General features: G+C 40.2%; 1 protein-coding gene across 1 annotated transcript in view; it reads left to right on the top strand.

The window, feature by feature from the left end:
- The window catches only part of INSC (INSC spindle orientation adaptor protein), a 102,933-nt gene that overhangs the window by 37,732 nt on the left and 50,943 nt on the right, over window positions 1-14,258 (top strand). The window contains exons 4-6 of the mRNA XM_057418216.1: window positions 408-460; window positions 2,056-2,179; window positions 4,594-4,707. Coding sequence (XP_057274199.1) covers window positions 408-460; window positions 2,056-2,179; window positions 4,594-4,707 — 291 coding nt within the window. The remainder of the gene's footprint in view (window positions 1-407; window positions 461-2,055; window positions 2,180-4,593; window positions 4,708-14,258) is intronic.

The following is a 14,258-nucleotide window of genomic DNA, read 5'->3' as shown; positions in this document are numbered from 1 at the left end:
ACTGCAAGAAATCTTTACACACCAATATTGGTCCTTTGTTTAAGACTTTCTGATGCTTTTCAGGAATGGAAACACTCTTAACTCATTTTGGATCCTATAGGCCTGATTCTGAATGTTAATAATGTTGAAAAAATTTTGGTTTTGAGGACTACTGGACTAGAGTAATTAGAGCCCCCATCTGTGAGTTTCTTTGCATTTACTTAGAAGTAGAATTTTTTTTTTTTTTTTGTTAATTTCATTTTTATCTCTGTTTGTTTTATTCAGAAAAGTAGAAAAAGGATGTCTATATATGAAATATGTTTCTGGAGGGTTTTCATCTAACTATCATAAACAAGCATTATTTATTTAGAAAGCAATTGTGTGTATGGATATTGCTTCAAAACCACTTTGTCTTTCTCTCTCTGCAGTTTGAAAAACTTTTATTAGACAAGTGTTCAGAATTTACAGCATTCACAGAAAGGTAATATAAACTTTCTAGTTCAAATATTAATTTTGTTATGTTGTAGGATTTCTAATGAAAAGTACAAACACACTAACACCCTCAAATGTTTGAACTAGACTGCTGAAGCTGTGAAAGGCTTTTTAAATGGTAGTCTTTGGTTGGTGAAGTGAGTTACTTTTATCTAAACTGCATCCTAATGAAAGATGGGATGTGTTGTTACACAAAGAATCTGGCATAGACACAGAGCTGCGTGCAAGTGCATTTTTTCAGGGCTTTTAGACATCAGAGAATGTCTGTCTCTAATGATATCAGTGACAAAGTTCCCTTGAAGTTCTGTGGAGCCAAGATTTCAGGTGGTGTTAAAACTTATATTACAAGGCTATCATAGTGCATGTTCCCATATGCACATATGCGTGTATTAGTAAATCAAACTGAAATATATGCACATTCCTTTAAACTGGTGTTGTAGGTTTACTCAGCTCTGTGCACTCCAGAATGCCGAGACTGGAAAATAAGAATCTCTTCTCATGGTATTTCTTCTGCTTAACATAAGTTATCCTGTTTCCTCCAGAACAGTTCAGTCTTTTTTTGATTTACTTTAAACACTGTAGAAGTCATTCTGCTTGGGAGATCATCGGGGGAGAGATACCATCTAATTATCAGGAAAGAACTTTTCTTGATCATTACTAGTTTTTGCCAAACCCACACAGATCAGATGTTACTTTTATATACTACAATGAGACACACTGATTTAATAAGTGCTCTGATCTTTAGTATTTGCCCCATATCAGACCTCTCCTTCCTTGCCTGTTTGACAAAAAGTTCATATAGATGGGTGAAAGTCAGGTAAAGCTTAAAAATTAATCTACTGTGTAGGTAGAGAACCTGATCAAACTGTATCTTCCGTTACAGTGACCTGCCTGGTTGGAATATGTTTTGACAATTCAAATGAATGCATTTCTGTGAGGAAGCACAAGTTATTTCATTTGAATTGTATAAAGTTTCCCATCTTTATCTCATTTGGTTACAGCCAAGTATCACTGCTTACAGAATAGTTATACTAACACTACATGTAATCATTCCACGTAGAAGGACAAATCTGACTTTTGAGTATGCTGTTTATATTTAAATGGACTTTACTTACCTGGACACACATCCATTTTTGGTCCTTACCTTGCTATGTTAAACTATGGCAAAGAAGTAAAGAAATGAAAATTATTGAAAGCGCTTCTTTCATCATGAAAAATGGATATATACAGCTTCATCTGAAATGCGGGTAACATAGAGTGGCTGTAACTATTAGCATAGATGGAAAATAGCAGAATTATACCAGTATAAATGCACAACATCTGTGGCAAAATTTGGCCTGCAGTCTGAGAAATAAATTGTGATCCCAAAATTATTAATTCATATCCACTGTTGTCTTTGGTATATTTGCTATTTATAGAAAAAGCTTTGATTGAAGTCTGGTATAATGTCACAAAGACAGTGTCCTCATGAACAGTTGAATTCTCATTATATCCTGATTATTAACACAGAGCTCAGCTTGATAAAACAATAATTGTCTGTTGCATTTTTTTGCTTTCATCCATTTCCTTTCTCTTTCTTTTCAGGTGCATACAAACTGAAGATGAACAGATACTGAAGTCCATCAAGTCTTGTATTAATGAAATGCTCACTACTGTTGTTCAGCATTTTGGCCAGTTGATAGAGCTGTTGTTAACACATGAGGCACAGGTTAGCTTTTAGTCAAAAAAAAAAAAAAATTAAAAAAGTATTTAAAAAGTGTCACATCTTGAGAGGAAAGCATCCATTAAGACCAGGATCAGAATTATAGCTCTCAATTTTCAGCAAACTTAACAGTAATACAAATAGCTTGCAAAGAGGTTTAGGTGTTTGTATTCTCAGATTCTCCAATAACCTCAAATCCCAAACAAAGTGATCATGTGGTTTATTGTTACTTACTTTTCCTGATGTGTCGCCTTCAGTGCAAAGCGTCTAATTGCTGGACAATGTCTTGTTAATAAGACCTTTGGACACAATTTCTCTTCTTTCCATAGAGACACCACTTTTTTATAGAAACCTTGAAAAAAATCTCTCCTGCTCTTACTGATTCTCATTAAAAGCCTAACTTCTTAGTAGATGTACACATAGCAAGTATACTTTCACAGCACATGTTTTAACTAGTGCATGCCTTATATCACTACTTCCTAGAGCCTAAGTGTTGTGTACAGGTTTTGTGTGTAACCTTCTGGAAAACAGTGCTGTATCGTTGCACTCATGATGTATAGTTTCTGGTGGTGATTTAAGTACGTAAGTATGCTGAGTAATTAACCTACAAATGCATGAAATGCTGTCCATTTGACCATTCTTGAAATAGTAGCAACTTGCAAGTTTGACCAATCTACAGTCTTACACTGGTTTCTTTCTTGAGATCTCATTAGAAATCCCTTTGCAACATGTAATCTTGCTCAAATAAACCCCCAAAAGTAACTATGCTCAATTTCTCCATATTTTAGAGCTGCTGCTCTAAATTTTATGTTGTCTCTGTAGAAAAAGAGGAAATAGGAGCCTTAGTGAAGAGGAAATAGTTAAATAATATTCACTGTGATGACAAACTAAAATTAATGCATGGTACTGCTTAATTTCTAACATACCTTGATGCATTAAGATAGCAAAAAGTTGTGGTTCTTTAAAACAGTCCTTGTAGTTTTAAAAGGTTATTACTAAAAGGTGAGAACCTCCAGCATGCACTTGCAGAATTACAGTCAAACTAACAAGCTACTTATTAATGCTTTTGGTTAGGATTTATGAGAACTACATGAAATGCTACATATGAGTTGAAGTGTGTATATAATTTTGCGTATTCCATATCAGTGAGTAGGTTGTGGTTGTTTTGATGCTTAGTCTGAAAAGCAGTTCTTCATTGCTAACGTTTCTGTCTTTGGGCACTTTGGCACCTACTGATACACCTGAAATTACTCTGCATCATCTCATGTGTATTTGTGTGGCAGAAGACTTAAATTAGAGATCATTAATGAAAACATTTTGAAGAACAGTTTTCTGAGCCATTCAGTCAAACTACATGCCCACATGCTCAGAAGCATGCATCTGCGGGTAGTTTGCTGCTGTGTAACAGACTAGGTGCCCGCACGAGAGGCCAGAACTCTCAGCTTAAATTTTGTACTCAAGAGCTTTTTTTAATTAATTGGTGCGTCAGGATTCTATTCAAGAAAGGTGCATATCAACATGTGAATTGATAAATTATGACTTTTATGGAACATTTTTCTAATTCTAAAGTTGGAAGAATACCACCTCCAAAGGGAAAGTTAATCGAATTTTGTATAAGTAACAGTGTAACATATGGGACACCTCCTTGCACTTCTTTCAAAATTGGTTTAAACGTAAAATGTTTACCTTCTTTCTCCTAGTAAATATTATAAATGCTTCCTCTAATGATTGTATGTACTCTCAGAAATAGAAAAGTCAAATAAGCTTCATATTCTTGACAGCTGTGCTTTTCTGTGAAGTTGCAATGGCACACATACAAAAGCAAGATAACTATTTACAAATATAAAAATATTTAACTTATTTCATACATTGGAAAAATAAACTATATTCCTCTGAGATTTCTCTGTATTTGTCAATGACATTTTCATCACAGAATAGTGATGAACCCAGAGCCTTAGAAAGTAGTGTTAGAAAGGATATAACAGTATTCCTTATAAATAAGGTGGAATTCTTGTATCACTTTGTGATACACTTCTACACTAAGAGAATCCATTGCCTTCTGAAAATTTTAGTTCAATCCTAGGACATATCCAATAATAACTTACTTAAGTAGCTGAAGAGTTCTTTATTAAATATTCTCTCCCCCCCCCCCCCCCCCCCATTTTCTTTCTCTTTTCATATTTATTTTTAAATATCACTATTCTTGGTTATATCTATTCAAATGCAATGCTAAAATGCATTACAGTGTTATCAGTCTGACTCCTAACCATAGGGTTTGTTTTTTTTTTCCTTTTTCTGGGTGAGAAGCAAGATGATATGTTCTAAATGAACTAGACTTTCTGCTACATCTTACCTTTAAATGTGACACTAACGGTTTTCACTAAAAGTAAATCATGTTTATTTAATCTTCTGTCACACAGAACCTGCTGAGACAAATAGAATTGTCAGATAGTATGTACATCACTGCATCGGCGATTAGCAGTTTATTCAGCCTTACCCAAGAAGGTGCTCATCTGTGCCGCATCATAGCTAAGGTAAGGGGATATATGGACTAATCAAAAGTAAACTAGTAATACAAGTGAGTTATTCTACTTAACATAGTAGTGGTTATGCATTTTGTAATTTACAGTACAAGATGAAATTCTGTATTTCAGGAACAAATAATCCAGGTAAAAGAACAAAATTTACTCTGAGAAACTTTTTTATTTTTTCCTCCTTTGCTGCTACAGCATTTATTACCATAATTATCCTATTAGATTAAAAGAAATAAAAGGGCTGCAACTCTCTAAATTTTAATGAAGCTCAATGCCTGTGTAAGCAACTGCAGAAGGATGGTATACTTCAACATACTTCTGGACATTGAGTTAACTGTGGTTATCTCTGTGCCACCTGAAGTGTTACCACACCTTTCAGCATCTTTGGGCATTTTTTTTATCTTCCTGACAGTATTTTTTAAATTCCAGCCACATAAGTGGAGAGAAACTTTACAATTGGCCATGTATATGGCTGACTACACAGAGAAAGTGCAAGTCCTCTTCAGCTGTGTGCACAGAGGCTAGAGATATTATTAAAAACGTACTTTTAGAAATACTTTGTATCCATTAGTTTTCTTTTACAGAGAGACCTCCAGCAGGTCCCTGTCCTTCTTGAACTGAGGGGCCCAGAACTGGACACAATGTTCCAGATGCGGTCTCACCAGGGCAGAGTAGAGGGGAAGGTGGACCTCTCTCCACCTACTAACCACCCCCCTTCTAATACACCCCAGGATGCCATTGGCCTTCTTGGCCACAAGGGCACAGTGTTGGCTCATGGTCATCCTGTCGTCCACTAGGACCCCCAGGTCCCTCTCCCCTACACTGCTCTCTAACAGGTCGGTCCCCAACCTATACTGGAACCTGGGGTTGTTCCTGCCCAGATGCATTAATTCAGTTTACTTCTGATCTGCCTCTAGATGAATATTTGCACTGTAAACAGTATCACTCTGTTTTGAAGGCTGTGAATGAGGTAGATTCAAAAATGTGTAGTGGATCCTAGTGACAACATGAGAGGCTTAATTTTTTCTAAGTTGGTATTTGAGCTCCACTCAGTGGTATTAGAAAACAGTTAAAATGTTGAGTATTGAGGAAGTGCAGAACTAGCAAATTGAGGAAAATTGGTCTTGTGCTTTTTATCATTGTGTGACTTCTGTAACAGTTTCATTTAGCAGAAGTGAGGTCTGATCTTCCATAAACCACTAAATTAATTTACTGCTAAAACCTGGATGTGTGGCAGATTTACAAGTGGTGAAATGCATCCCCTTAGGCAAAGAACATTAAGTGGTGTTTGGCTGCCAAATTACAGTGGTGATTGCATCACCTGTCCTCTGTTTCCTCAGTGAAATACATTTGTCCCAACTCATCATCATCTTTCATCCTCTGTATTGCCCCAGTTATCTGCGTCAGTGACCAAGGTGGCTGGGGAATTTTAACAGACCAGAATTTTGAATTCAGTCAGTAGGGTAATCACCTATGACAGTGAAAGTACAGGGTAATGGAAGGGGAGAAGTCTGGAACTACCCCACTCATTAAGGGCGTGAGAATAGGTTCAAATTTTGCAAAGATCACAAAACTTCCGACAGGTACAGAGTTCCTGTCAGAGTTGATATTTTATCTTTGGTAAAATCTAGACAGAGAAGCAGAATATTAATTTACAGTAAATGCAAAACACAACAAATCTCTTCACATAACCTTGAGGGTCTTACAGTGATGTCTTTGACAATGCATGATCTTGTGGATCACTGTTGTTAGCTTTTTTCCTGTCCCATGTTATAAATTACAGCTCTAAACTATAGAAATCTCAGACATGCAAAAAAAGAACCATGATAATACTGTAAAGCTACAATATCATAGGAACTGGTTTCTCACTTTACATTTTGGTAAGGGGTTCAGTATTCTCTCTCCTCCCTTCTCATTGCCTGCTAGTATCTTAACAAAATTTAAAAAGGCTTATAAGGCTTCCCTTACGCTGAAGAGTAATCTATAATTTTATTCCACCTGGAGGCATTCTCTTTTCTCCTTTTTTTTCTTCTGTGAAAGTCATGTTGCTGACTCACCCTGGCAGCCAGCTAGTTGTTCTAATGAGCTGTCAGAACTATGAAGACTAAGTTCTCTAACACAAAAGAATAGTAGCAATGGTAAATAAGAAATGAAGGGAGAAAGCCTAATAATAATACTAATAAAAAGGGTGAATTCTGAACTAGTAGAATAACCAATGTGGAGCTGTGAGTTTTGAACCCAAATACGTGGTGTTTGTCTGCAAGCAACTACATTGGTGGCAGCATAATGAAAACTCCACCAGTTTAGATAATTTTAAAAGCAAAAAGAGAATATGACAAAAGAACCAAGTGGAGTAACTCCCTGGCATGCCAGTTGGAACAGTTCCAGGGAGATACCCCCCAAAGGGGGAAGGACCACCTGCCTTCTCACACAGAGGGGGATGGCCCGAGACAGCCCCTGCCCTGTAGCTGTTGCGCAGAGGTAGGGGACCAAAAAGACGATGAGGGTTGGAAGCGAGTTCCAGTTCGGTGTCGTGGGAAACCCTCCTCCCTTCCTGCCCTGCTTCCCCAGGTGTCCCCCCGTAATAGGTTTGAGGCCCTGGATCTTGAAGGAGAGGTAGGTGAGAATGTGGGGCAAGGCCAGCCTACAAGGCCACATAGGAAAAGGCGGTCGACTTTGCACCTCAAGACTGCCTCTGATAAGAAAGAAAGAAGGGTCATTGTAGTAGGCGATTCCCTTCTGAGAGGAACAGAGGGCCCAATTATGCAGAGTTGACACTCATCATAGGGAAGCGTGTAGTCTGCCTGGAGCCCGGATCAGGGATATCCCCAGAGCGCTCCCAAACCTGGTGCATCCGACAGACTGCTACCCACTGCTGGTCTTCCAGACAGGTGGGGAGGAAGCTGCTTCCCGCAGTCTGAGGGGGATGAAGAAAGACGACAGGGCCTTGGGGCGGATGGTGAAAGAGTCTGGGGCTCAAGTGATCTTCTCCTCACTCCTTCCATCTTCCACTGATGATGTGGGATGGAATGGGAAGATTCAGTCCATAAACGATTGGCTTCGAGACTGGTGCTACAGGCAGGGCTTTGGATTCTTTGATAACAGCTGGTTTTATAGGGCACCAGTCTGGACAATGACAAGTGGGAAAGGTTTATCTCACAGAGGCAAAAGGATGCTGGGGCACGAATTAGCAGGGCTCATTTGGAGAGCTTTAAACTAGATTCGAAGGGGGATGGGCTTGTAGCTGGGCTTGCCCCAGTGGGGCAGCACTCCAGAATTGATGAAGACTGGGAGGCCTCCTATAATCCTAGGGTGAAATCGGTGTGCTCAGCTCGCTCCCTGGAATGTCTGTACACCAATGCGCGCAGCATGGGAAATAAGCAGGAGGAGTTGGAAACCTGTGTTAAGTCAGGAGACTATGATCTGGTGGCAATTACAGAGACGTGGTGGGACAGCTCACATGACTGGAATATAGTCATGGAGGGCTATGTCCTTTTCAGGAAAGACAGTCCAGCCAGGCGGGGTGGTAGGGTTGCTCTTTATGTGCGGGAGCAACTACAGTGCACCGAGTTCTGTCCAGGGACAGATGACGAGCGAGTTGAGAGTCTGTGGGTGAGAATTAAGGGGCAGGCTGGCAGGGGGGATACTGTTGTTGGTGTCTGTTACAGACCCCCAGATCAGGGTGAGGAAGTTGATGAGGCCTTCTACAGGCAGCTGAGAGCGGCCTCACAGTCACAGGCCGTGGTCGTCGTGGGGGATTTTAACTTCCCTGATGTTTGCTGGAAGGACCACTCAGCAACCCAGCCACAGTCCAGGAGGTTCCTCCAGTGTATGGATGATAACTTCCTCCTGCAAATGGTGGATGAGCCGACCAGGAGAGGAGCGCTGCTGGATCTCATCCTCACTAACAAGGAGGGTCTGGTCGAAGCAGTAAGGGTTGAGGGCTGCCTTGGTTGCAGCGACTACGAGATGGTGGAGTTCAGGATCTTGTGTGGTAGGACCAGTAGAATACCAAGTAGAATTGCAACCCTGGACTTTAGCAGGGCAAACTTTGGCCTTTTCAAGCAATTGCTAGGGGAAATCCCATGGGCAAGGCTATTTGAAGGTAAAGGGGCCCAAGATAGTTGGTTGACATTCAAGGATTGCTTTTTCCGAGCTCAAGATCAGAGCATCCCGACAAATAGGAAGTCAAGGAAGAGGTCCAGGAGACCTGTGTGGCTAAATAGGGAATTGCTGGGTATGCTCAAGTGGAAGAGGAGAGTTTACAGGTCATGGAAGGAGGGGCTGGCCACTTGGGAGGAATATAAGGCTACTGCTAGAGGATGTAGGAAGGCAGCTAGGATGACTAAGGTCTCCTTAGAATTAAACCTGTCGAGAAGGGTCAAGGACAGCAAAAAAGAGCTTTTTCAAATACATGGCAGATAAAACTAACACCAGAGGCAATGTAGGCCCACTGAGGAACGGGATGGGTGCCCTGGTGACAGAAGATACAGAGATGGCAGAGTTACTGAATGCCTTCTTTGTCTCTGTCTACTCTGCTGCAGGCAGTCCTGAAGAGTCCTGTACCCCTGAGACCTTAGATGAAGTCAGGTCAACAGGGCGGTTTGCCTTAGTCGATGAGGAATGGGTTAGAGACCAGTTGAGCAATCTGGACATCCATAAATCCATGGGTCCAGATGGGATGCACCCGCGGGTGCTGAGGGAACTGGCAGAAGTCATTGCTAGACCACTCTCTATCATCTTTACCAAGTCTTGGGAAACGGGAGAGGTGCCTGAGGACTGGAGGAAAGCAAATGTCACTCCAGTCTTCAAAAAGGGCAAGAAGGAGGACCTGGGTAACTATAGACTGGTCAGCCTCACCTCCATCCCTGGGAAAGTGATGGAACACCTTATCCTTGGTGCCATCTTAAGGCATATCAAGGATAAGAGGGTTATGAGGGGCAGTCAACATGGCTTCATCAAGGGGGAATCATGCTTGACCAATCTCTTAACCTTTCATGAGGAAATAACATGGTGGATGGATGATGGCAGAGCAGTGGATGTGGTCTGCCTTGACTTCAGCAAGCATTTGACACAGTCTCCCACAGCATCCTCACAGCTAAATTGAGGAAGTGTGGTCTGGATGATCAGGTAGTGAGGTGGACTGCGAACTGGCTGAAGGAGAGAAGCCAGAGAGTTGTAGTCTATGGGGCGGAGTCTAGTTGGAGGCCTGTAACTAGTGGAGTGCCTCAAGGGTCAGTACTGGGACCAGTATTATTTAATATATTCATCAACGATTTAGATGAGGGAATTGAGTGTACTATCAGCAAGTTTGCTGATGACACTAAGCTGGGAGGAGTGGCTGTCACGCCAGAAGGCTGTGCTGCCATCCAGCAAGACCTGGACAGGCTGGAGAGTTGGGCAGGGAAAACTTGATGAAATATAACAAGGGAAAGTGTAGAGTCCTGCATCTGGGCAGGAACAACCCCAGGTTCCAGTATAGGTTGGGGACCGACCTGTTAGAGAGCAGTGTAGGGGAGAGGGACCTGGGGGTCCTAGTGGACGACAGGATGACCATGAGCCAACACTGTGCCCTTGTGGCCAAGAAGGCCAATGGCATCCTGGGGTGTATTAGAAGGGGGTGGTTAGTAGGTCGAGAGAGGTCCTCCTTCCCCTCTACTCTGCCCTGGTGAGACCGCATCTGGAATATTGTGTCCAGTTCTGGGCCCCTCAGTTCAAGAAGGACAGGGACCTGCTGGAGACGGTCCAGCGCAGGGCAACGAAGATGATTAAGGGAGTGGAGCATCTCCCTTATGAGGAAAGACTGAGGGAGCTGGGTCTCTATAGTTTGGAGGAGAGGAGACTGAGGGGTGACCTTATTAGTGTCTATAAATATATAAAGGGGGAGTGTCACGAGGATGGAGCCAGGCTCTACTCAGTGGCAAACAATGATAGGACAAGGGGTAATGGGTACAAACTGGAACACAAGAGGTTCCACTTAAACTTGAGAAGAAACTTCTTCTCAATGAGGGTGACGGAACACTGGAACAGGCTGCCCAGGGAGGTTGTGGAGTCTCCTTCCCTGGAGACATTCAAAACTCGCCTGGACACATTCCTGTGTAACATTATCTAGGTGTTCCTGCTCCGGCAGGGGGATTGGACTAGATGATCTTTTGAGGTCCCTTCCAATCTCTAGCATACTGTGATACTGTGATTTGCACGCAGCTTAAAAAAAACAACCCCCCCACTAATCATTAAAGAAAACACACACTGACAAACATCTAAAACCATCAAAACTATGGTCATGATAATGCTGCCTTGTAAACAAGAAGATAAACACTTGTACATGACTGATCTGTATTGTTTTGGCTAACTGAATACTAACTTGGGTTTGATGCCCCTCACGCATACTGCACCAACAATGTATTTTCTGCCAGCTTTCAGCATGCTTAGAATGGCAGTGAACTATAGTGGAAAGGTAAGTACACTAGAAACCATACTTCCCCTTATTAAAAGCTAATTCCAAAATATATTTACTCCTGGGGTAGAAGTTTGGGGTTTATTTAAGAGCTGACAAGTTTGGGTAATATTATTAAGAACAACACTTTAAAAAAATTTCTTCCACTTCTTCACAGTCAGCCAAAGCAATTGACAAGTTTCCAGTGGCTCTGCAATTCCTTTTATTATGTTCACTGCCATAAAATTAAAAAGAAAAAATTAAATATTAGTGTTTGCACCTCTAGCTTTTTCTTGTTTCAATAATAACCTGCTTCCCCTAAGGCTCTGAGCAACACAGTTTTGTGGTGCAGGATTGCTATCTCTTCACATCATGGAAAAGTATGTACAGGTCCTCACCTTCTTTCGTATTTGCCCTTGCTTTCATAGTGCTATGGCCCTCTGTCCTTTACAGGCATATTTATTTGGTGAGTGTATGGCATTGGTGTGCTGCTGGAGACCTTAATGAGAAAAGACACACCGTGGTACTGTGATACTGTGATAGAGCATTTGTTGCAACTACTAGGGAAAAGTTTTAGGCTTCTGTTTGCAGTTCAGTTTCCTACCCTTGGTATCAAATACTGCTAATATACTTCCTTGTTAAGGCTTACAACACACACTTAAGCATTACACAATGTGACTAAGTTGCTGTATCATTTTCCCAGGTAGATTGCAGGTATTTATTCACAAAAGTATTTTTTATTACATTATATCTATTAGGTTTTGATCCTAGGATCTTTCATATTATAATATAATTATAAATTAGTCTTGGCTGTTAAAACCCTACCTTCATTTTCTGAGAGCATAAGATACTAAAAACCAGAAATCGTATTTTTTTTAGTAGATTTGAACAGTTGTTGAAAATTAGCATGACTTGATGTAGACTAGTTCTAAATTGATTTCTCTTTGTAACAACCGGAAGAGACAGTAAAAATCATTTCCAGAGTTACAATAAGTAAACACTGGGACATAGAGTGATAAAGAAAAAAAGTCTTTGTAAAGAAATCCATTTCACAGATGACAATTAGAGTCTAATATTGAACAGGATGCTACAATAACAGCCTCCCAAAAGAGGCAAAAATGAAGATAATGATAATAATCTTGCCTGCTTATGACACCCTTCCAGTATCTGAAGGGGACCTATAGGGATGCTGGAGAGATGTTCATTAGAGACTGTAGTGATAGGACAAAAGGTAATGGGTTAAAACTTACACAGGGGAAGTTTAAGTTGGATATAAGAAGGAAATTCTTTCCTGTAAGGGTGGTGAGGCACTGGAATGGGTTGCCCAGGGAGGTTGCGAATGCTCCATCCCTGGCAGTGTTTAAGACCAGGTTGGACAAGGCCTTGGGTGACATGGTTTAGCATAAGGTGTCCCTGCCCACGGCAGGGGGGTTGGAACTAGATGATCTTACGGTCCTTTCCAACCCTAATGATTCTATGATTCTATGATTCTTTGGAGAATGTTTGACTATTTGAGTTGCATATGGATGTGTAGGAGATCACTTCCTATGAGAAGCTTTTAATATATTTTAGCATTCTTTTATGTCACTTCCTTTTCTAGAAAATAGTTACTATGAAGATTTCATTGGAGATCATCTTTCAAGCTTATTATAAATATTGTCCTCCATCATGAGGAAAGGCTTGATAAGAATTTATTGTACTTTGAATCATTTCAGATTAAAACTGAAAAATATTATGGTTTGGAGTTGGATGCCTTTTCTCCCGCCTCTCTTTCAGATACCGCTTCACAGAGTATGTGAAGTCTGTCCCAGATGAAACTTGAATTACAGCAAGAGATGTAAATCTGTCATTTGGTCAAAACTTGGAAATGCCAAATATTCTGTAAAGGATAAATAAAAGCATGCTTAGACACCTTGATAGCTTTTGGAAAGGATCAAGTTAATCTCCAAAGCAGGCAAAGCTTGGTGTTCTTAATGTTTCTTTGTCTGATTGGTACTGTTAACCCATTTGACTGATTCATGTAGCCCTGTCAGAAGGAATAGTTTTGTCATCATTGCAGAAAACACAGGGGACAAATCTTGAAAAAGGTGAATAAATCCTGAGGAATGCAGAGATCCCAGTGAGGGGAGTTTTTTTGACAAGCCAGAGAATCAATTGGCATTTTCTCCATATTCCATACTTAGCTCTCTAGGTTCATTGCTCATGATCAGTATTTTACAGCTTTGTAATGGCACACAGGGCACAAAATAAACAGTTTAGATCTACTACTGACAAATGCAGTAATAAATCACTTCCTGTCCATCAGAGGCAAAAACAGATCATCATTTGTCATACGGAAAGCTTTAAGCAAATGCAAATGTGCCAACATCACTTGAGCATTACTAGTGTTGTGCATTAACTTCTGTGTATTACTACCAAAGCAGAGTATTGGGTAATCTCTGATTCCATTGATCTGTGGGGACTTTCAAACTGAGAATAAATAAATAAAATCTCCAGTTATTTTAGATTTGGGGACAACACTGTAATAGCTGATTTTCTGTATTTTTCATAGATAATTACTGCTTGGGTGAAACATCAATATTCTTTTGTGGAAGAAAAAAACAACAATTTTTTTTTTTTTTGCTAGTGTACTATCTCTTTGATTTTAAAGTCTGTGAAATGCCTTTCTGTGGTAGGCTATATATAGCAGTATAGAGATACATGTGCACTTCTTAAAGTTCCAGAAATAAATTCTACTCTGAGCAAACCTCAGTAAGCCTACTGCTTTCACTGACGTCATAGAAATTGCATGTACATGTGCAAAGACATAATATAAAATTTCTATCTTAAAATATATAGAGAGGTATTAATTTTGTCTAATTCTAATTTTCATATAAATTGGCATAACTTTTTGTTAAGCTGAACAGATTACTGTGCTTGCTCTATTATTCTTTACTGCTTTGTTGCACAAAAAAAATGTAGTAGAATTCTGAAAAGTGAATGGAATCTAAATTGGAGTCCAGAGGTTTTATTTTGGTATGTCCTGTTGAGTTTTAAAATATCACAAATGATTGAGGAGAAAAAGATTATTTCTGTGAATCTGAAAAATACTTTTATAGAGGCTAATGAAACAGAC

The sequence above is a fragment of the Pezoporus wallicus genome, unplaced genomic scaffold (assembly GCF_028554395.1).
Source record: "Pezoporus wallicus isolate ANWC-B61680 ecotype Strahan unplaced genomic scaffold, APGP_CSIRO_Pwel_v1 contig_2025, whole genome shotgun sequence".
Classification (NCBI taxonomy): domain Eukaryota; kingdom Metazoa; phylum Chordata; class Aves; order Psittaciformes; family Psittacidae; genus Pezoporus; species Pezoporus wallicus.
The sequence above is the reverse complement of the archived record's forward strand: the minus strand, read 5'-3'. Positions and strand labels throughout refer to the sequence as shown.